This window comes from Acinonyx jubatus, chromosome A1, assembly GCF_027475565.1.
Source record: "Acinonyx jubatus isolate Ajub_Pintada_27869175 chromosome A1, VMU_Ajub_asm_v1.0, whole genome shotgun sequence".
Classification (NCBI taxonomy): domain Eukaryota; kingdom Metazoa; phylum Chordata; class Mammalia; order Carnivora; family Felidae; genus Acinonyx; species Acinonyx jubatus.
The window spans coordinates 112,162,536-112,187,068 of NC_069380.1; the positions used below are offsets into that span (position 1 = coordinate 112,162,536).

Consider the following 24,533-nt stretch of genomic DNA (forward strand, 5'->3'; position numbering starts at 1 on the left):
GGAAGCCGGGTCAAGTCGGCTGCGGCTTTCCATTCTCATCATTAGCTATTATTCTCCCTAGGTTGATGAAAACTTCATGAAGGGAAAAAAGCCTGAGAAATTCCAATGCGATATAGTAATACTGTTTTGAGTGACTGAAATAGCAGGTCAAGAAAAATGACAGCTACAGGGATAAAAATGTGGATCTACAAAACATGCAATCAAGAAAACCTGTGAGCTGTGAAAACCAAGTAACCTCGGGAACCCTTCCTCTCTCCGCACAGCTCCAGCTCCAGGCGGTACCGAAGAACACGGGAGGGTGAGGGGTGGGCAGGAGCGAGGGGAGCACCCTCACTGGGAAGGCGGGGTCACCCAGGAGACCATTGGGGAAGCTGTCAGCACCGAGAGCCTGTGACAAAAGCACTGTGTTTATGTGATACAATAATGGGGTGGTGTGGACAGGGCTGCCCCAAGGGGGCCCCACAACCCGTCCCGTCCTCAGCCGCCCAATGTCTGTAGCAGCCCTTGAACTTGCTCAGTCACAAGCTATGCTTCTGAGGGGAGGCACTCCACTCTTTCCACTTGTCTGTAATCAAATAGTAGCCACTAACCAAGACAAAACAAAAATATGTTTCCATGACAACCACTTCTAGGCTGGGGGCGCTGGGGGCGCTGGGGGGCAGTTACTTGGGAGACAGCACCACGCAGGGGCAGGGCTAATGGGGTCAGCTGTCATCTAGGGAGACCACGCTCTCCACTACAGGCCACCAGCACCAAGCCACCAACACCGAGGTACCCGGATCAGGGCTCTGAGCTGAGCCTAGGCCATCCAATCACAGTTTAGGGAAGAGAGGGTCTTCTGAAGGGGAGGAAGTAATGCAGATGACCCTGTAAGGGAACATTTCAACTACTCAGGAAAAGAGGCTGCTGGTGACACTTGAAAACAAATCATCAATGCAGCACAGTTCTGTTTAAGAAATCCATGAACTGGCCCAGGCCATTATTTATGCTTTTATTTGCCAATTCAAGATTAATAGATCCTTAGACTACAACCATAGTATTTCTTCAAAGTCAAGACAAAGAAACTTCTTTAAAAATATTTATAATTAAGATCCAAATTTCCTTGCCATCTCTAAGTGCATTCCACCCCTCTAACTGATTGACTTTAGTGGTGTTGGGATTAGGACTGTCTGGACTTTGCCACTCATCAGGGTGACATGATGGTGAAGGCCGGCTTCTCCTCTTAGGAGCTGAGAGACCACAGCAATGTTAACAGCTGAGGCTCTATGTCTTCATTATTTCAAGAAGGGGTTTAATACTAGTTCCCACCTGAGAAGATCGGTGTGAGAATTAAGCACGATCTTGTCATGTCATGTGCGGAGCATGGTGAGTGGCACAGGGTTGACACCCGATGTGGTATGGGCACTGGTTCTGGTGTGGACTGGCAGTGCAAATGGCGGGCCTGGACTACAAGCCCAGGTCAGGGAACACAAAGATGGCCCTTGGAGAGGGGTTCTAGAGTAGGCTCCTGTCTCTGGCTGTGTGATAGAGGGGCTGCTTTTGCTCAATTCCTTACAGTGGGGGGAGGGCTTTCCAGGAAGGAGCAGACCTAGGCCCAGTTAACTGCTCCCCTGCGTATCTGGCAGACTTAGCTAGGGTCCTATTTCTGTCCACTCCCTCCAGCCCAGGAACGGTCAGGCCATGGCCAAAGCTGCTATCACTCAGTCCTCCAATAGGACCCTGGCTCAGAAATACATGAGCTTGGGGGGGGCGGGGAAACTGGGGCACCAAGAGGCTTCAGAGCTTGTTCAAGGTCACAAAGCTAACAAGCTAAACCAGGATGTGAGCCTATACCATCCCGTTCCATTGAACAAGCTCTCAACCAAGATACGGATGTGTCAACACTTCCTCCATCCTCCCATGCAGGGCCTCGCCCTGCCCATGCCTCTACACCTCTCAGCTTGCTGACCTGTGAAACCCTCTGTCTCCGTGTCTGTCTTCCCCAGGACCAAGAAACAACCTGGAAGCAGGAGTAATGTCTGGCCTGGTCTGGTACACATTGGTGTGTGTGAGGACTAGAAAAGCTACCTACCCTGCCTGGAAGAAGGTGCCAAGCTGGCCCCAGCAAACTGCATGGCCTCTCCAACTCTGTGCACTTGGAGGTCTGAGACAGGCATCAGTGAGTGGAGCTCAACGTTTGCAGAGTTAGAACATACAGTAGCCCCTCCTAAGCACGCGGCCCTCAGAGGCACCATCTCCCTTGTTCCCCTGTCACCTACAGGACTAACGGCTTTGTCATATCAGTCACAGTGACCATGTCAAACATGTCAGTCGTTCCCCTCACCTGCACTCACCACTGGTTCTTGTCACTTAGGCATTTATATACTTTGCATAGTTTCTTCTTGCCATGCGGCGAACCTTAACCATCCCTCTGGCCCAAACAGACTTTCTCTGAAAGGCCACCAGGGCGGCAGGCCCCACAGACCACCCTAGGAGACCTGCCCCTTGCCATCTCAGCCACCCCCACAGTTGCCCTTCTGGCTACTGCTCAATCTCCCAAGACCTGTGCTTCTCCAAGAAGGGCACAAGGACAATGCCAACAAATGACAACTGGGCTCTGAACCCAAAGGGATGTTACAATCTCGGACACATGTCGAGTACAGAGAATTCTCCAGGAAAGAAGAACCCAGAGTGACTGAGTGTTCACGGTAACTCGCATCTTTTTATCTTTCAATGTTTTACTGGTACCACCTTTGAGAAGTGTCAACTCTATTTTTGGACGTTACTCAGCCTTGATGAGGCTACAAAGTGGTGGAGGATAGCAGCACCAAAAAAGAGGAACGTGGAAATTCACGGTGCAGAAGGAGAAGAACGTGCTAAGTTCAAGACATACTCTACAGCTCTGATCACCGTTTTTTAAAACTTTCTAAACAGCTGCATTGGAGGTACAGTTGGCATACAATACATTATACATATCTAAGGTGTCCAAATTTGATGAGCTGTGATAAATACACATACATACACACTCACGAAACCATCACTGTAATCAGGATAATTAACACATCCATCATCCCTAAAAGGTTCTTCCTGCCCCTGTGGAACCCTGCCCTCCTATTCCTCCACCCTCCCCCACCACATGAAACCATGGATCTGCTCTCTGTCACTAGAGATGAGCTGTGTTTTCTGAAGTTTTATATTAATGTCATCAAATAGTACATCCTTTTTTTTTTGTCTGGCTGTCACGCAGCCTAATTATTGGAATATTCATTCTTGTTGTTACATGGGCCAGCAGCACATTCCTTTTTATTTCTGGGTGGCATTCCATTGTAGAGATGTATCCCATTTGTTCATCTATTTGCTTGATGGATATTTGGGTTATTTGTGATTTCTGGCTGTTACAAATAAAGTTGCCATGAGCACGTGTGAACAGCTATTTCCGTGCACATGTGCTTCCATTTTTCTCGGATGGAGACCTATAATCAGAACGGCTAGATCATATAGTACTTTAAGAAACTTCCAAACTGTTTTCCAGAATGGCTGCACCATTTTACATTCCCACCAGCAACACAGAAGAGTACTGGTTCCTACACACCTTTGCCAGCACTTGTACCGATTGGTCTTTGTTTAAAAAAAAAAAAAAAAAAAAAAAAAAAAAAAAAAGCTTATATATTTATTTTGAGGCAGGGAGGGCCAGAGAGAGAGGGAGAGAGAGACTCCCCAGCAGATTCCATGCTGCCAGCTCAGAGCCTGATTCAGGGCTCCATCTCAAGACCATGAGATCATGACCTGAGCCAAAACCAAGAGTCGGACACTTAACTGACTGAGCAACCCAGACATACCTGATCAGTCTTTTTAATATGAGACATTCTGGTGTTATGGTATCTCACTGTGGTTGTAATTTGCATTTCCTCAAGGACAATAATATGGAGCATCTTTTATTTGCTTATTTACCATCCACATATCTTCTTTGATGAAATGCCTGCTCACATCTTTTGCCCATTTTTATTGGGTTGTCTACGTTTTTTTTTTTTTTAATTTAGAGAACTCTTTATATATGCTGGATGCAAGTCCTATATGAGTTACATGATTTTCAAATGTTTTATACTAGGCTGTGGCTGCATTTTTCATTCGCTTAACAGTGTCTTCTGAAGGCGGAAATGAAAACTATTTATCCATTTTATGTTTTATGGCCGCATGCTTCTGGTGCTGTATCTAAGAAATATTTGCCTAATCCAAGGCACAAAGATTCTTCTAACTTTTTCCTAGAAGTTTTATAGTTTTAAATTTTGTATTTAAGTCTATGACATATATATTTTTAAAGTTTTACGGATTTATATCCTTGGCTATCCCTAATCTTGTCCTGCAAACATAACTTCCTTCCTTTTACTGATACTCATTCACTTTATGTGTTCAACACTGACGATAAGGCTAACAGGAGATATTTTATTCCCTCAAAGAACATACTTTTCTTTTTTTGGCAAATTATCATTAAGCAAGCGCTCTATGCTCTTCACAGGATACCTCTTTAAAAATGTGGGTTTTCCTTACTCAACTGTAATGCTACTACCCTATCTAATTCCCACTTCCTTATCAATTTTCCTGAGAGTCCCCAAAGCATCTTTCTCTTTTACATTTCTCCTGGCTTGTTTCCCTTTGGGTGCAACGAGTATTCACAAAACATTTGGCAGTTATGTGTCCCACTCTGCCTTTTTCCATGGGGAAAGTGGGTCCCCGAAAACCTCACACTCCAAATTTGTCTGTTTGCATCTGTGGGGCCTCCTTTCCCTCCTGCACATTCTGTAAGTGGAACACGGCATCATAGGCTTGACTAGAATTAAGTTCAATAAAAATACTTCACATACCCATGAGGCACCACAGGACACCAGAAGACAAACAATGCCAGTTGCCCATTTCAGTGACTCTCTGATTCATCTGATGGCTCAGGAGTTAATAGCCTGAGGTTCAAGGGTGCCTGGATGACTCCATCGGGTAAACATCCGATTCTTGATTTCATCTTGTCATGATCTCAGAGTTAAGTGACAGCGCAAAGCCTGCTTGGGATTCTCTCTCTCTCTCTTCTCTCTCTGCCTCTCCCTCTCCCTTCCCACCCCTCTCTCAATAAGTAAATAAACATTTTATTTAAAAATACCCTAAAGTTCATTATCAGCCTTTTGACTAATGGGTTCATCCATGCTTGATCACTGCCCATATCAGCTGTATCATTAGGGGCTGAAAAATGGTGATTTCCTTGTTCTGTTATTGCTTCTGCATTTACTAGCTATACTTCTTCTGCAAAGAATTTTCCTCTATTGAACAGAGATTTAGAGTTATCCTGAAATATGATTTGTACAGAAATAATATGTGTTTAGCTAGGTGTTTTTAGTTACGAAATTTAGAATAAGGAGCTGGGGCCGTGGTTTCTTTCTCATGGTTTTCATGTGTTCTCGTCATTAAAATGTACTTTTAATGATTATGTTTCTCCCTTTCAGAGCCAGTGTTTTTTGATTACATGTAACTCATTGCTTAAGTTTTACATTGTCATTTTTTAAAATTTAAACATTTTGAACATCTGTACTGATTTTGCATGAAAATCCAACTTTCAAGTTCTTGGGGGTCGAATTCTACTGTTTGTGGTCTGTGCTCCCTCTTGCTCATGGTGGCTTACTTCACTGTACGTTTTTAAGAACTATGAGTCATGTGTGACCGGGTTTTGAGGGAATCCTGTGAAGCTTGAGCTGATGGCTCAGCCCTCCAGAGAGGATTTACGTCTATAGGAATGTCGGTGCATTCCCAAACAGGACTACTTGAAGTCAATTAATCAGCTTGAAAATTTCCACACCATGCCAAGAGTATCAGTTGGAACCACATACTCAGGTCGCCAGTCACACAACATGCCACAGGACAGCTTAACAGCTGCTCTCAGATCTAACTGATTTGTGCCTGTGTCTTATGTTAGTCATTATATGTTTGGTGTACCGCCCGTGCTCTGTAGGAATGAATGCGGGTTCTTCCTTAAGAAGTTTTACCGGTGATCTTTTCTTTTGCAAAGCAGAATCAGGCTGAAGTTGACAAGTGTTACCTTAGAAGAAATATCTGACCAACAGGCAGAATTTTTTTTTTTCAATAAAGCCCACCTTTTAATTCAGGGTGAACTCACTGAAGGTTTTGGACTTACGTGTGGGGTGTCACCTCGAATTTCCCAACTTGTAAAGACATAAAGCATTGCCTCTAGTCTGCAGGTTAGCTGTTACCCCTAAAACCTCTCGGTCAGATGGGCTACCTTCCACTGCCCCTCCCCCAGGGCACCCAAGGCAGTGGTCAGTATCCGCTCTGGTTTTCCTTCTCCCCACCTCCCAACCAGGGATTTCCCTTACATCTTGCAAACTCAGCTATTTAAAAGGGTATTCTACTGAGGGGCTCTGTGTTACAGTTTTCAGACTCTCTAGCTCATCATGTAGCGAGACACACACTCAAGGGTGAACAGTTCCAAGGGGGTGCAATAAATGTGCCAGCACAAGTATACTACCTTGTGCTGTTGGAGCTCAGAGGAAAGAAATGACCTCGCTTAGCAGGAAGGGCTCACAGACACTTCACTGAGATGCTTAGTCTAAGCCTCAAAGGTGAAATGTCAGGAATATAGTTATTCCTTTTTTGGTGGAGGTGGATGTGGATAAGAGAGAGTCAAGCCATTCTACCCTGCCATGTACATTAAAAGGCCACAAGTAACAAACAAAAAAGGGGATGCATCCTCTCTACTCCACCTCTGTCTTGCTTTGTTTGATAGCAGGGAATTGTATTCTATGTGGATGTGCTCTCAAGAGGGGCCAGAGGGTCTAGAGATCTTCCAGGAGGAAATATGAAGCTAACATGAGAGATGAACCACCTTAGGAGCATCCCATCCATGCTGATACAGGATAACATCTTTTGACCTCCCTCCGAGGAGAGAAGAAAGCAAAGAAAACCTTATAATGTACTCCACCTGATCACTCTGGTCAGCGTCCCCATGTTCCCATAGCACCTGGCCTCTCTCATCTGGACACCACTGCACAGGCAGCCTTCAAGGAGGTGCAGATTTCAAAGCGGTCCTCAGTATCTTTAGATGAGAACTTTGGAAAGGTGCTCTCTTAGACACAGGGTCTTCCCTGATGCTGAGGTCTGCTGTTCTGAGCACGTTCCCGGATGGAACCCAGCCTCTCAGGAAAGCCACCCTTGATGACAGGATGAGGCATTTAGGTCCCATGCAACCATATGTAAACATGCAAAACTGTTCCATTGGTTTCAGAAAGGGGAAAGTCCCAACAACTTGCTTTGGTAAAAGCGAGGGCATCATTAAAGCCATTCCTCTTGACAGGCAGTTATGGCATCAATTCATGGTCAACCCTAACCCACCTCATTCCCTCATGACATAAAGGTCCTAGTCCAAGGCTTAGATAACAAGACTCTACGAGCACTTCCCAAATCTGGGGCTCAAATGTTCTCTTGGAAAAGGCTGTGAAGAAGTCTGACTGTACTCACTGGAGCAGCATGCCAACAAAGAATATTTTGTTTGCTTTTTTTTTCTTAAAGAAAAAGAAAAGCAATATGATCATGAACTTAATTAAAGTTGTTGTGCAATGATTTAATTAGATTTATAGAACTGTGCAAATTCATCCTGGCCAGGGACCTTTCTGTCTTCTAAAGAAGAGTTGGCAGAGATCTCATGTGCTTTGCAATTTTACCTAATCCTTAATTTCATCTCCTGATGGGGTGAGGATGAACATAATTGTGTTCAGGTAATTGCTTTATCAAACGGTTTAATTGTGCATTCAACAGAACTGACAACAAGAAGGTTATTCTTCCTAATGTGTTTTTAACAAAAGCACTAACTAATTACATGGCTTCCTATTCAGGGCATTTGAGAAGAAGAAATGAATACCTATTCTTCCAATCTTGGTTAAATGCATGTTTGCATATAGAACATAGAAATAAGTAGTGAAATAATTAGCTGAATTGCTTCCTTCTGCTGTAACTTCATAACTAATCTGCATGTTGAAGTAGTCTGTGTAAATTCAGTGGATGCATTTTCACCACGGATGGTGTTTGAACATCTGCGCTTCCTGAAAATGTCACAATAACCATTTTGCCTGAAAGTTTATCCTCAGGAGCCAAGAAGCCAGTGTTATCTTGGCATGTTCCAAGAAGAAATAAATGCTTCATATAACTGGGGACAGATGTGCCACATGATCAGAAGGAAGTATTAAAACATTAGGCCAAATGGTTGAAAAGAATTCTGAATTAAAATAATGCTGGATCTACTCTATTTTCGATGAACTCTCTCTTTAACCAGATAACTAACATTCTGGTATAGACTTGGCTTCTGTGCCCGTCTATGCCTGTCATTCATAGAAACACAGAATGCTTTAATATATCCTTACAGGCTCAAGCTAGTGTCATTTAGCTGAAGCCTTTAATGAGATTACTATATCTGACATTTTAAGAGGTGATTATGTAGCACACTGCCCTCCCAGTGTACTAGTAAATAATCTTGTCAGTCCAGTAAATAATCTTGCCCTCCCTCTCCTCCAGCAAAAAATACTACCCTTGATTATAGTGAATTGTAGGGAGGAAGAGGGTCGTGTGGCATGGTATTTGATTAAGGGACAGACACAGGATTCAGAAAGAGCCAGGTGGGATCCTTCTCTGGGGTTGAAGCATAGACGCTGGTAAATTTCTCTTGAGCTTCTAGGCTGGGAGGAAATGAATCTGGGGCTGTCAAAATCCCTACTTTCTGCCAAGGGGAGAAAGCCTCTTTGCAGAATGAAGCCAAGCAGAGATAGACAAAGAGAGACAGAAGGAAATGCAATGTCGACAGCACAGCATTTCCTCTTCTTTCTCTGAGCTCTGCCTACCCCAGTATACTTTCTAGCCTTATATGGCAATAAATCCTCATTTTGGGAGTAAGCAAAGTTTGAGTTATGTTTCTGTCACACGAAATCAAAAGCATCCTGATGACACAGCTGGTATTTTACATTACTTTTCAGACGGCTCTGCACTTATGAAAGTAAAGACTGATGTGAGAGGTGGACCCGTGTTCTAGTATCTGCCCTCCTGCTTACGAGCCGTGTTGCCCTTGGAAACGTTGCAGGGCTTCGATGTACTCGTCATTAATTTGGGACTAATAAAAGTATTACCTCATAGGTCTGTTGTAGGAATTAGATGGAAAGCTAGAGGAAATACAATACGATGGCACTCAGCACAAGGTCAGAGTACCTATTGCTATGTATTACTAAATTAGTAATTAAGTGCTATTGTTTCGATGTTGTTCTTGTCATTACTGTGATTTAAAATATTACTACAATAGAGACTGACAGGTAACCCCAATATCCACTCTATTCCTCTAATTATGTGACTCTCAAATTTTAGCTAGGCATATAGCCTTCCACAATAAAAACTACATTTCCCAGACTCCTTTGCAGCCTCATGGAGCCTTGTGATTAAGCTGTGTCCAAGAGGATGTGAGCAGAAGTGACACTGGTGACTTCTGGATTGTGCCTCCTTCCTTTTCTCCTTCCTTCTGGCTGGGCACAGCAGCCACCTTGGACCCAGGCGCGGAAGCTCAACAACTACATTGGCTGAGAAAGACAGGACGATGAGCTGAAAGGACCCTGGTCAGTGACCCTCCCTGGGCTGCTTGCCTTTGGGATGTTTGCATGAGAGAGAAATAAAACTACCTCTGTTTAAGCCTCTGTTTCATGTGGATTTTTGTTAGAGCAGCCAGAACGTACATCCTAACTAACACCCAATCAGTATTTTACATATTATTTGTACTTGCTCCTTCCAAAACCCCGTGAAGGAGAAAAGGAGAGAATAACAGAACTAGGGCAAGACTTCTATTTAACCCAAGAGTCGAGGGTTTTTGCACCCTGAATTCCAGCTCTCAGTCTAAATGATATTTGGCTACTCCTGATGGAGGAAAGGAGGTTGAAAATGAACAAGACCTGAGTGGAAAAGCAAAGTTGGGCCACCTGTGATGGGATGTGAATCCCCAAATCTCAGAAGCTTTAACATATAAAACTGCTTAAAGTTGGTTAGATCCACGGAGTATACCTGCAAAGTCATAAAGCCTGTTTTGCAGGCTTTTCCTAAGCAACAGAAAATCAAAATAATGAAATCTACCACATGACTCCCTCCCCAGATCACTGGTGTCCACGTGGTCCACGGGTGCACCGCTGCTTTCTCCCCCTGCTACCTAGAGCACAAGGGGATGGCGTCGGGATTGTTCCTACTTCTTGACCCTCCACAGGGCTGCCAGATGGGCACATCCAGTGGCTCCCCTAATTGCTGTTAGTCCTCTTATCCTTGGGCCATCACCACTACCCCTGTGTTCCAATCCCCTGATGCACAAACATGCCAACGCAAGCCCTCCACCTTTTGTCTCCCATCACGTGATGTTCTGGTTAGCCAGAAGCAATGCCCTCGCCAAGGAGACACTTGCAAGTGAAGACAACTGCCACCCAGCGGGTTCTATGGCGGAAGGGTTATCCAAAAATATCCCCCAAAATATGGACACCCTCCACTCTGTTGAAAAGCAAAGAAGAGGAGCTATACATAAAAATGTCCCATGCCAGTCACGGTCACAGGGCCACAAAAGCCTGGGGGAGACTGGGAAGAGACACTAAGTTTAACGCTATCTTGCGAAGTCTTACAACCTCCACCCTGGATTGCTCTCACTCTTCACAACAGTCTGTGCATAGGAAATACCGGCCAACCGAGACTCTATTTGCCAAAAACTTCAAACGTGACCTTTACTGGGTAGCAATTGTTGGAAACTATTAAGATGACTCTGAAAATAATATAATCCGCAGCGACAATATGTTGAAAGAAATGCCAACCCTGTAAAGCAAGCTCTCTCTCGCCGTCCCTTGTGAGAGCACATTCAGAACAGAAGAGAAACATTTTCCTCCACAGCAGCTCTTGACTCTGCATCTCTCTTCTGCGTCTAGACATAAATGAGCCATTTGCTAATTGTTTAACAGTGATTAAGGAAGTAAACGTTCTGGAGAGGGGGGTGGGAGCAGAAGGGTGTCTGACTGCTTGTTTTCCAATTACCAACAGCCAGGCTCATGGGGGAGAACAGAGTTGGCTCTCAGGGCCTCCCAGTTCCATTCAGGGAGTCTTCTCCTCAAGGTCAGGCCAAGGACCAGTGGCTTCTGGTGGGGACATGAGCAGTCCTAGCACTGACATCTGAGCTTTGGTCAGATGGGTCCAGACTGAAGGGACTCCACGAAGTCCTATTAAAAGAGGCCTGTCTAGGGGCGCCTGGGTGGCGCAGTCGGTTGGGCGTCTGACTTCAGCCAGGTCACGATCTCGCGGTCCGGGAGTTCGAGCCCCGCGTCAGGCTCTGGGCTGATGGCTCAGAGCCTGGAGCCTGTTTCCGATTCTGTGTCTCCCTCTCTCTCTGCCCCTCCCCCGTTCATGCTCTGTCTCTCTCTGTCCCAAAAATAAATAAATGTTGAAAAAAAAAATAAAAAAATAAAAAAATAAAAGAGGCCTGTCTACCAGAAACAAGACATGGAGCAGTGGGGCCCTCCTCCCTTCTGAGCCGCCAGGGACCTCAGAGCCACTACATTTTCCCAAACAGCTCTCCCCTCCAGAGGGAGGAAAGCTGAGCTTGCCCACTTGAAGCCCAGGCTGCCGGACTGTGGTCAGCAGTGGCTGTGCCCCTCTGCACACAGGCAAAATTAAAAGTTGGCAGGCAGGACCCCAATAAGCTCTCATCTTTCCACATGGATGCCAGGAGAGGAAGCAAAGGGGTTCACAGATGACAGGTTCCAAGCTGGCCCAGGCTGACTCCATGAAGCTATTGGCAAGAGGATTTCCAAGTCTCATCAGGACTAGGATGGTGAAGAAGGCCTTTTGCCGAGCTCAGAGCTGAAACGACTCCCTTGTGTCTGAAATTCACATGGTCACCGAGACCAGCTCTGACTCCCTGAATGCCTCTGTCGACTGTTTTCTGCCCATCTCTGCAACCATTATACACTTCCGGGCCTCACTCATACCAGCAGTCTCCTCATGGCTACCCTGCCTCCAGTCTTGCCCCCAACCATGTCTACTTAGTAGCCAGTGCAAGTGAATTCAAAACCAGAAACCCTTAATAGGATCCCCAGTGCTGTTAGGGCAAAGTCCAGCCCCCTCACATGGCCTTCAAAGTCCCTACAGAAATGGCCCCTTATTACTTTTCCAGCCTCATTTCTGCAGCTAGTTAACTCCCTGTCCCCAGATTACATGTGACCAGCCATACCAATGGTCACAAGCTCCTTCAAGGGGACATGCTGTCCTTCATCTAACTCTTCAACCCCCTCTCCCCTCGGATGGATGTGCTGTGCTCCATGCCACTTTGGCTCTGGTTGATTCCTTCCAGCCTTAAGATCTCCACGGAATCATCACTTCCTCTACCAAAACCATTCACACCTCCCAACTGGTGGTGGTAGCCCCGCTTTGTGTCCTGCAGCACTCAATGCCCTTCATCTGAACATCTGTTCTGATAAAAGGAGACTGCTTTTCAATTTGCCTACCTTTAAGTCCCATGAAAAGTGAGGCTTTGTCTGCTTTGCCCTTTGTCATAGCCACAGCAAGTAGGACAACGCACGATACACGGTAAGGAAGAAAATAAAAATTTACGGAGTTTCTGGACTGGTTCAGTTTTTCTGGCCAGGATAACAGGACATCAAGGGTAGTAAGATGACTAGGGCGATCCTCACTGCCTCAAACCCAAGTCAAGGGGCAGGGTCCACATCATACTTTCAAAGCAGCTGCAGGGTTGGCCTTCAATTGGTCTATCCCCACCGGTGGTTTTTTATTCCTTCTCTTTTATGGATACAGAGTATGAATAAACATTTATTGCCATGCAACACCTCATATCCTTTCAGCTCAAGACTTGGTGCGTTTTTGTTCACTTTACCTTCAGTCACAAAACTCTGAGTGGGTTGCTGATGCCAGGTCACTAGGAGCTCTGCCAAGACAGGGGCTTCTAAGCACTTCCCTCAAGTTCTAGGATCCTCACACTGTTCTGGGTATAGAATCAGGAGAGTTTGTGTGATACCACCTGAAGACAACTACCCAGCATCCAGAACAGAGCTGATATACAGGCTCCTTCTTCCTCCTGCTCCTGACAGTGTGCCCCACAGCCTTCAGATCCATCCCAAAGAGAGCAAACGCCTCCCCCTGGAGGACTGCGATCATTTCTTATGGGGTATGGGGTGGGGGTTTCCCTGATGATGATGGGGACAAGGGCTACAAGATGTTTTGCCAACACTCATTTTTGTGAATTTGACTTACGATATCAAATCCCTCCTATTGATCATGTTCAGGGTCTCATCAGTTCTTGTTTCCTGAACCCAATGACTCCCCCCCCCCCCGCCGCCCCGCAAAAGGTGGTAACTCTGTGGGATGGAGTTCATGAATAGTTAACTCATTCACTCTTATTAACTGACCATCTACTTGTGGTCCCCCAACAGCTTTGTCTATAGGACTAAAATGTCCTCTTAAACCTCCATGAAAAGGTGGTCATGTATTTGGGGGCAATTATTGAAACACTTCTAGTAGTAAACCACCCGACTGAAAGATCCCCTTGGAAGGATGCCTCATTGAATGGGTTTTAAAAGTATCCGTGGGCTCAGAGATCTAGAACAGTCAACACACAGTTACTGACAGACTACCATGTGCTCCGTTTCTTTAGGGAAAAGATGTCACCTCTCTAGAAGTTCATATAAGGTAGAAAAGTAGGAGACTAATGTCAAAGACTAATACCTACACCATTTTCCACTCCACTCCAATGTTACCCCTCCCTGACTGCCTTCCTTTTTTTAACTTCAAATAGAAGTGGGTGATTGTAGGGGGCAACTGGAAGGCTCGGTTGGTTAAGCACCTGATTCTTGATTGTGGCTCAGGTCATGATCTCACGGTTTGTGGGTTCGAACCCCACATCAGGCTCTACACTAACAGTGTGGAGCCTGCTTGGGATTCTCTCTCTTCCTCTCTCTCTCTGCCCCTCTCCTGCTCATACTCTCTCTTGCTCTCAAAATAAATAAATAAACTTAAATTTATAAAAAGAAGTGGGTGATTATAGATATCAAGGCAGGAAACCTTGGGTGTCAAAATCTGCCACTGTCCTTGGCTCTGTGGGCCTCAGTATACCGCATATGGAGAATGGGGAAAAGGATACTACAGTTTCTAATAAGAATGCTTTAGGTCTCTTTGTTGGCTTTAGGAATAGATAGCTGAGCAGGTCTGGGAAACTGAGGGCTGTGTTTAAGCTGGGGCTGCAATTCCAGGACACTGGACCAAGAGCAGGCTGAGGCCAGTGAAAGCTTTGAGGGCCCAGCAGTATCCGGAAGTCACTCTTTTTTTGAAGAATCAGGAATCATTGCAAAGGACTCTTCCAAATCCCGTCCTGCCTCTTAGACAAGCGATTTATCAGTATCGGTGGGTAGGCAACCTTCTACAACAAAAGGCAACTTTCCTGCCTGGACTGCATGGGGGCCGAGACCAGCAAGCATTTCCAGAGACATTCCCGGGGCAACTGACAGCACTTCAAGCCACAGCTGACAGGTTACTACTGCTCCTTGTAGCTCGGGGTCATGGGGAGCTGGCATTTGAAGCTCCTTTTGCGAGTGAGAGGCAGAGGTGAGCTGGCAGGTTTTTGCTGGAGTTTGATGTGCAATATGCCACTTGCCCCAACAGCCCCGATCCTCCACTGACATTTCGTGGCCCGTCTCCAATCTCAGGCTTGAGGATCAGACAGTTTATTCCAGAGCTGGAGGGAATCATTTGAACCACACTAACTAGACCTTCACAAAGACAGAATCATTTTCAGGAGCCTCTGACTCTCTGCCAGAGCCCTGGGCTGGGTGTTGAGCTAAGCACTTTGGCCCAGGGTGGGGACAGCTTATTTTTCTTAATCACTAAGCTCTCTGAAATCCAACCCCTCAAATCCCAGATGGGTTACAAAGACCAGGTTCTTGCTATTCCTTCTTAGCCAGAGTCCTTGGAGGCTCCCCTCCTGCCCATGACACTCAATGAGCAGCCGGCATGTACTGCGTTCTGTCCCTGGTGAAGGTGGTGACAGGCACCGCTTCTGAGTCTAGAGCCTGACATTCTTAAGGCAGACACGGAGAAGAAGGCGGTCATAGTAACCAGCGTCCCCCAAGCCCGGCCTTGCTGGACCATCGGCTCACCTTCCAGCTTTGCCTACAGGTCTCCTCTTGGACTGCTCTCTCACCCTCCCACCCCCTCTCCCCTCACTGTGACAGTCACACAGGCATCTTTTTCTTCTTTAAGAAGAAATCGTTTTAAGAGGGCGAGACGCTCAACAGGCCTTTATTACAGAATCATCCCCATCTCTCTGTCATGCAGAAATGGACTTTGGAGGCAAGGAAAAAGCAGACTGGAGGTAAAAAGATGTATTAGGAGATGCCTATAAAAACCAAAGTCCTCACTACCTAGTGTGGTCCACTGACCACCAGCATGGACGTCTCTTGGGAAGTTGTTAGAAATGCAGATCTCAGGCCCCGCACAAGACTTCCTATATCACAACCAGCTCCAGACAACCCTTTACATACTGAGAAGCTGGGCTTTGGGTGGAAGACAGTCCTGGCCTGATCTGCCTTTGGGGAGTGGGAGATAGGACTGATTCATCAGTGCCCCCCCCAACACCCCACCAAAATCCACAACTGCAGACATGTGCAGGGTGCCAGAAGCAAGCCCTGTGACTACAAATTATCTCAAACTGATTCCATCAGAGGTCAGGGACAGTAGGGGAAGGGGCAAGGGTAGGTATGCTGAGCCAAGTGGGCTCTTTAACCAGGATGTACTGACTGTGACCCTGGGCAGAAAAGCTCTAATTCCCAGGGCAGGTCTGAGGTTGAGGATGTAAGGATTCTTGACTCTGGCTGTGAAGATGGGTGAACTTTTTGTATTCCCACAGTAAGTTTCCCGAGCATCTGGCACAGAGTGTGGCACATAAAAAGGGCCCAAATGATACTTGTTGAAAGAACAAACAAGCGGTCAAATCGTAAGGATGATATCGAGGTCCTAAAGCAGATTACATGGACCTGCATATAAGCAAGACCTACCTTCTGGCTTCCTGTTTAGCTATGCATATTCTCTTTAGTTAGAAAAATGTGAGAATCTAAAAGAATAAAACTCTTGCTTTCAGCGAACAAAAAATATATGGTCTGTGCAAAGAGAATCCGCAGGAACGCACGGCATTGCCTCGCAATAACCCAAATCAGCTTCAGCTTCTGGGTACGGTAGGCAGTGAGGGCCCTCCCAGGCCTGGGGGGATCTCCACAGGGTAGATGGTGAGGGGATCACAGGAACAGAAGCTGTCAGCTGTGTGTGCAGAGGGCGAGGGACCGAGAGGGATCTAGCAGAAAGGCCCAAGCTCAAGAACTGTAGGCGGTGTGGCCACAAGTGCCCAAGGTGTGGGTGACAGCCACTCTCTTTAGACCCAGAATCCATCCCCAGGTGAGCCTCATACAGACAACAGGAGGAGAGAGAAAAGGGCTGGAGCTCCAGCTGCAGGAGATGGGCAGACACGAGCTACAGCAAACTCCAGAGACACCCATCGGCTGAGCTCTATGACTCACATCTTTGGAACAGCTTGCTACCTCACCTTCTCCAGGAAGCCTGCCTAGACTGACTTCAGGATCACAGGCCATTCTCACAATGATCCTTTCCCCATGGTTCTTGATCACTCCAGTTACATGGGAGGTAGGTAACATTTTTATCTGGTCTCTTTGGCTCGAGAGTTTATTCACGTGGCAGCTTCTTGAGGGCAAGGCCCAAAGCCCAACAAAACTAGGGATTCACAGGCCCTACTTTTGGCACAGAGACTTGTCAGAACAGGCAGGCGTGGGATATTCTGGATGACAGAAAAGACAACAGAGATGACTGACCTTGGAAGTGTAGGTGTGGCCATCGGAGCCGCAGACCATGGCTGACTGTGCGGCAGGGCAGGGCTTGCACTTCACCAGATTCGAAGGTCCAACCCAGTGTTTGTGGGCCACGTTTCCCTTCTTTTGCCTAAGGATGGAAAAAGAGGGGATAAATTCACTGAAGATCCGGCTCCCATGGGTCTCACCCGCAAGGTACCTGGACAAAGGCCAACCGAATAAACGAAAGCGGTGGTCAAACAGCCCAGCGCAACCCGGAGGCCTTTGCTGGTGTTCCCGTTTGAACCAACGTGCTGACAAGGGCAAGAGATTCTGTTCCAAAAGCCCAGGTTCAACCCACCAGACATACCAAGGACAACAATGTGGCCATTAAAAATAATGGAAAACATGACTTGGTTACATGAAAAGACATTCACAACACATTGAAAGAAACAAAGAGGGAGTGGCCCCATTAGCTCACTGGGACCCCAGTACAGCGTGTGGCACATCATGGATGACCCAGAAACAGCACCCCAGAGCTTCACAGTCCTCCAGGGCTGATGGAGAGCCTTCCCAGCTGGCTAACACACAGACAAGTCAGAGAGCAGTTTAGATAGAAACCCATCTCCAGACGCAAGCAAATGACTTTATCGCAGCAGTGGAAAACGATCTCTGGATACATTTTGAAGCAATTCTGGTCCAGCTTCCAATTTGCCATTCTATAGAGGCTCTGATGTGATGTCACTTTCAACTGCTAAAATAATCAGAATTCTACTCTTCCATTCTGGCTCTGTTTTCCTCTATCCTAACCTGTGTCATAATGATAAATGGTGCTATTAGGATGGCTTATGTCCACGGAAGGAACCCCATCCCTGAATCATAAACCACTGAAAGAAAGGCCTGCAGTGATTGCCTCCTTTTTCCCCATGGTCTCTACTGTCCTAGCAAACTGCTGGGAGTAACTCTCATGCCTACGTGGCGAGTTCTAGGGGGAGGATAAGTGACTGTGGATGGACCATCCATCAGGTGATTATGGTGTCCTTCAAGTGCTTTGCCTTTGGAAGTCTTGCCTGGAGGCTAACATTTGGGCCCTGGAGTCAGAAAACATAAGTGCAAATCTCAGCTCTGCCACTAGCTCACTGTGTGATCTTGGCAGGACATTTAACCCTGGAACTGTAAGTCTGTCTCAGTTTCCTCATCTATACAATGGAGGAAAATAGAATCTACTTCAAGCCGGTGTTATGAAGATTAAATGAGGTGATGTACGTACTCAGTATAACACCTAAAAAAACACAAAGCAAGAAAAAAGGCAGCTATCACTATAATTATTTGCCCCAATAACAAATGGGCGTGTAGAGGATGAAATTACCAATGCCTTAGAAATGTGACTTCATTCTAAGGCCCTAGGGTTGGAACGTCATTTAATCCCCTGGGAGAACTCATGGGGCCACAGAAGAAAATCTTTTCACTCAGGCATGGAATAAATCTCCAGCTCATTACGAATTTGGGTTTGGGGTGTGAGGTAATCCACATTCTTCCAAACGAAGGAAAGTGACCTAGGAAAAGCACCCACCAACGTGGTTCTTATTCAATCTCAGACCTTCCCTAGCAATATGGGGGAGGCTGTAAAAGGAGGAAGGTCTGTTTGAGAAATTACCTTTGAGGTTGGCCAGGTACCCGCAGCCAAACCCTTGAGGCCATCAGGGATCCCAGGCTGGATGGGCCACAAGGCTGGGCCTGTCTGACCAATAAACTGACGAAGGAGGTCCTATAGGGATGCTATAAGATCACCGAGTCCAGTTTACTCATGTTACTAATGATGGGAAGTGAAGCCCAAGTTGGGCAAGAGCCTTGCCCAAAGTTGGGAAGATAACTGGTGGCCAGGCCTATGATGACGTTCGTACAGCTGCACAGTGGCCAAGGATGAATCTCTTCTTCAGCCCACGCCAGCCCACGTAATCATGCCTAGATTACGAACTTGAAATTTCTTTGGGGGCACCTATGTGTTTGTCACTTGTGGTCCTCTCTCCAATGCCTCCCTGTTTCTGTAGCAGGTACCTACCTTGTCCTTGCCTCTCTGTCTGGAGAAAAAAATTGCATTTCTAATTCATATGGACATGATTACCTATTACCCTTTGCCAAACATACTTTACTCATTCAAGGTTTGTTCTGGACTTGAGAGAAAGGGATGATGGCTGATGGGACTCCACATAGCGGACAAGCAGGCTGTCAGCACGGGGTTAACGTGAGAGCCCATGAGTCCTTCAGCAGAACACCACACATTTATCATCATTCACACAGCAGACTGTCTGACACTGATGAAGAATCAACAAATATACGCAGCAGTTCTGGCATCTGGCAGGCCCTCTCCTGGGCTGGTCCCCAGTGTGCATGCCCACTGCTGAAACAATTCTTGTGATGAGTTCCCAGAAAGGGGCTATAAAATCCAAAGAGCGGGCAGCTTTGCTGGAGCAGACATCACCACGTGCGATGATGCCACATAGGAAAGGAGCTGAGCCAAAGGGAGAGGAGGGAGAAGTAAATGTGGAGCTGAGCCAATGGCCTTGAGAAAAAGATGGAATCATGTACTATCAGTTAATGACAGATCATGCCTGGTGGACCTGAACTTCACCATTAAACCAAGTTCACTGTGGGGACACAAAGAGATAGGGCTGGCTTGTGCTTACCAGCAGGCCTGGTGCAGCATGAGTGCTCCATATATGCCTGTGGGGTGAGGGGGTGGGTCTCTATGTGCCGACCAATGCCATGGTTTCTCAGAAGTGAATCACAAAATAGCAGACTGTCAGAAACACAAAACACCTTAAAACTAATCTAACCTAAGAACTCTAATTTATAAATGAGGAATTAGACACAGACAGGCAATGACTTGGCCAGTGTGACACAGAAATAGAGCAAAGCTACCTCACATACACTTGTTGGAACAAGGCTATCCTGGAAATGACTAAATACGGCTCTGGGACCATTTAAATTCTTATTTTGGCATCTTTAGTTTCATCACTAGGCTCAGTTTTATAAATAAAGCTTCTCTGAAACATTGTCCCTGGCTCTACACCTGCAAAGGAGCAAGCTGAACACACCCAACGTCTGGTGGTCATCGAGGTACCATGTTTGACCTCTCCGAGGATGCCTCAGGGACTAGAGCCCAACCGGACCTAAATTTTCACAGTTCCAATGAAACAAGAATACCTGTTATATCAGAGCAAACTCGGATGTTCTTTACCTCCCTGGGACTCCAGTGGAAATGGCACCCAAACCTCTGGTCTGCATCCAGAGACCATATTATATGAGGTTATGGGCAAGTATATGTGAACCCATGGAGGCATAACTTCCCTGGCTGTTGTGTATATTTTAACCCCCACAATTCAGTAAAGACCCTACAAATTAACCAACCCAGCCGATGCAGGGGACCAACTCTTCTGACTTTAACATATTTTACTTCTTGAGTCAAAGAATGAAATCCTACGAAGTATCTTGAAGGCATTGCTATACCCAATGTCATAGACATTTATTACCTGGCGTGACACAAGCAATTTAATCTGGAAAGCAGGTCCTACCAGCCTTTCAAATGGCCATGAAGCCCTAACTCCATCCTGGCCTAGCTGGTGCTAGGGACAGCCACACTTCCTACCCTACTGACAGCACCACAAAGAAAATCCCAACCTACAAGCACCCTATGAAGGAGAGAAGACAGACAACTGGAAGGTCACAGGCATTTCTTATTTTCTTGGGCTTAACTATTTATTCTTAATCTTTTTTTAAGATTACCAAAATTTCCAGCATTTATGTTTCTGAAGCAGAGTGATTCTTAAGTACAAATCTGATGATGTGACCCCTATACTTAGAACCTCTATCTTTGCCTCACCTCCTAGAGCACAGTCTGATTTCCTAGTTTTTGGTATTAAACTGACTGAGCCTACCTTTACAGGGTCAATATCTGCTTTTCTCCCCTCTCCAATACATACACACACCCCTACACACACACGTACACATGGACCACTACCACCAAGCATTTTTGTTCCAACCCCCCTCTACTGTTTCCCAGAGCCCACCAAGGATCTTCGTGTCCCTGGACCAGCATGTGGGCTTTTTCTCAGTCTGACTCGTCTTCTTTACAAACCCACACTTCTCCCCTCCATCCTCTCTGCCTCCATAAGGCTTTCTTCAAGGCCCCACCCAAACCCCCCCCCCCCCCAGGAAGTCTTGTAGGGCTCCTCCACAGGCAGCCAAGCTGCACGCCCATGACACCATGGTCCTATGAACACGCCTGCTCAGGCTCCCGACTAGTCTCTAAGGGAGAACATTGCTTCAACTTAACCAAATTATTATACTTATTCTGACAGGGTATGGGGTATGCTCAGGCTAAAAGCCTTGGAGCCCATCCTGGACATCTCCCTTTTCTGCCCTCACCACTTTCCCCCATCATTTAGTCCTACTGACCCAACAGCAGCCAGCCATAAGAGCCTCTTACAGGTTTCTTTCATGTGCCATGCAAATTCAAGTCTATATGCCTAGGCAAATGCTTTTTGCCTGCGTGGCACATGTCTGCCCCTCGTACAAGGTTCAAATCAACTACCTTTCATCAAGTATCTCCTGATCCTGTGAGTTCTACCTCAAGCAGAATCGACCATGACATCATCTGTTCCAACATTACACCTTGTTCAGATGCAACTGTGACATTCACTATAGCATAAGTCTCTCTTTTTGAGTCTCTCTTCCTCAATATACTATGCACTCCTCAAGGGTAGTGACTGCGTCTCATCATTTCTATGCTCCTGGGTTGGAAACATGGGCAACCCCCAACACATGACTTTTTTCAGTGAAGTAAGTGAATTTATTAATCTGGACCTTTAGAACTTTCTCCTTTAATATCTGGACATTATTATCACTAATGAGAACATAAACATATGATGTGGTTTTAAACAACAAGAATTCAACAGACTTAGACATCCTAAGTCAGGGGTGCCTGGGTGGCCCAGATGGCTAAGCATCCAATTCTTGATTTCAGCTCAGGTCATGATCTCACAGTTCTTTAGTTCAAGCCCCATGATGGGCTCTGTGCTATCAGTGCAGAGCCTGCTTGGGACTCTCTGTCTCCCTTTCTCTCTCTGTCTCCCACCTGCATGTGCGCTCTCTCTCGCTCGCTCGCTCGCACGCTCTCTCTCTCTCTCTCTGTTGAAAAATAAATAAACTTTTTAAAAAAGAAACTAGACCACTTTCTTACACCATTCACAAAAATAAACTCAAAATGGGTAACAGACCTGAATGTGAGACAGGAAACCATCAAAACCCTAGAGGAGAAAGCAGGAAAAAACCTCTCTGACCTCAGCTGCAGCAATTTCTACTTGACACATCTCCAAAGGCAAGGGAATCAAAAACAAAAATGAGCTATTGGGACCTCATGAAGATAAAAGGCTTCTGCACTGCAAAGGAAACAATCAACAAAACTAAAAGGCAACCGACGGAATGGGAAAAGATATTTGCAAATGACATATCGGACAAAGGGCTAGTATCCAAAATCTATAAAGAACTCACCAAACTCCACGCCTGAAAAACAAATAATCCAGTGAAGAAATGGGCAGAAGACATGAATAGACACTTCTCTAAAGAAGACATCCGGATGGCCAACAGGCACATGAAAAAGTCCTCAACTTCACTCCTCATCAGGGAAATACAAATCAAAACCACACTCAGATATCACCTCACGCTGGTCAGAATGGCTAAAATGAACAAATCAGGAGACTACAGATGCTGGGGAGGATGTGGAGAAATGGGAACCCTCTCGCACTGTTGGTGGGAATGCAAAGTGGTGCAGTCGCTCTGGAAAACAGTGTGGAGGTTCCTCGAAAAATTAAAAATAGATCTACCCTATGACCCAGCAATAGCACTGCTAGGAATTTATCCAAGGGATACAGGAGTGCTGATGCATAGGGGCACTTGTACCCCAATGTTGATAGCAGCACTTTCAACAATAGCCAAATTAGGGAAAGAGCCTAAATATCCGTCAACTGATGAATGGATAAAGAAATTGTGGGGGCACCTGGGTAGCTCAGTCGGTTAAGCGTCCCACTTCAGCTCAGGTCATGATCTCACAGCTTGTGAGTTCGAGCCCCGCGTCGGGCTCTGTGCTGACAGCTCAAAGCCTGGAGCCTCTTCAAATTCCGTGTCTTTCTCTCTCTCTCTCTCTGTCCCTCCCCCGCTCACACTCTGTGTCTCTTAAATAAACATTAATTTTTTTTTTAAATAAAAAAAGAGAAATTGTGGTTTATATACACAATGGACTACTACGTGGCAATGAGAAAGAATGAAAACTGGCCTTTTGTAGCAACGTGGATGGGACTGGAGAGTGTTATACTAAGTGAAATAAGTCAGGCAAACAAAGACAGATACCATATGTTTCCATTTATATGTGGATCCTGAGAAACTTAACAGAAGACTGTGGGGGAGGGGAAGGAAAAAAAAATGGTTAGAGAGGGAGGGAGCCAAACCATGAGAGAGTCTTAAAAACTGAGAACAAACTGAGGTTTGATGGGGGGTGGGAGGGAGGGGAGGGTGGGTGATGGGTAGTGAGGAGGACACCTTTTGGGATGAACACTGGGTGTTGTATGGAAACCAATTTGACAATAAATTTCATATAAAAAAAAAAAAAAGAAACCCTAAGTCCAACTTGAAAAGCAAAAATTTCTGACGACAACTATGAAATGGGTGGAGGGAACTCTCCTGTGCATCTCAGGGCTGAAAGACCTTCTGTATTCCAGAGATCAGACCACTTCTCAGGCTGGGTAAGGATCCTTATGTAGTGCTTCCAAATTCCCAAGAGATATTAATTTTTAGGACTTAGGAGTGAATGAGAAATACGAATTCTCAGGAATCCTCAACTATTCCTGGAAGCATAGGTTTTTCTACATTCTTCACACTCTTTTATTTACATGTTTTTTAAACAAATAGGAAATGTTAAGTTTAGTACTGTTTATCAAGCAACGTAGCCTGAAGTGAAAATTCAAACAGTAGAAATCATCAGCAAGCATCATCGGGCAATATTCAAATGATGGCAAAGCTCATGTTGATAGTCTCAATTTCAAGACTTACTTTGTTCCAAAACTATTCTTTTGAACACCACTCAGAGGACTCAAGTATAGTATGCAAATACATTTATTAGTATTCCTATTATTTACAAGAGCAACTCACACCCTTTCAAGAGGGCAGCAGCTACCAGCAAGACTGACCAGACTGTCACTGCTCTTGCCAACGTGTCCCTGTCCTAGTTCTTAGAAATGTCAACCTTAACCTTCAAGTCCACACACCGAGGATTTCCTGCTCGTGCTTCCCACTGGACCCTGCCACTCCTCGTGCAGATATCCCTACCAAAGAGGGCAGTGATGACATCCGTTGTGGCCCAATTTCACTTGGCTATGGCCAGAGTGGAGCCACAGCCAGTGCCTACAGCAAAACAGTGGCTGGAAAGACCCTTCCGGAATAATCTTTTCAGCAATAAGTAGATGTACAGGTATCTATTTCCTGACATCGATCCCACATGATGAAATTCAACAATCTGTGTCAAAAAATTTTACTGATACATTGGGGGTAGGGGCTGCCAAGAGTATATGCAGCACTGCTGACTTC

At 45.8% G+C, this 24,533-nt stretch overlaps 1 protein-coding gene across 1 annotated transcript in view; it reads right to left on the minus strand.

The window, feature by feature from the left end:
* Positions 1-24,533, minus strand: part of SPOCK1 (SPARC (osteonectin), cwcv and kazal like domains proteoglycan 1) — a 515,798-nt gene that overhangs the window by 117,773 nt on the left and 373,492 nt on the right. The window contains exon 5 of the mRNA XM_027076628.2: positions 16,917-17,043. Coding sequence (XP_026932429.1) covers positions 16,917-17,043 — 127 coding nt within the window. The remainder of the gene's footprint in view (positions 1-16,916; positions 17,044-24,533) is intronic.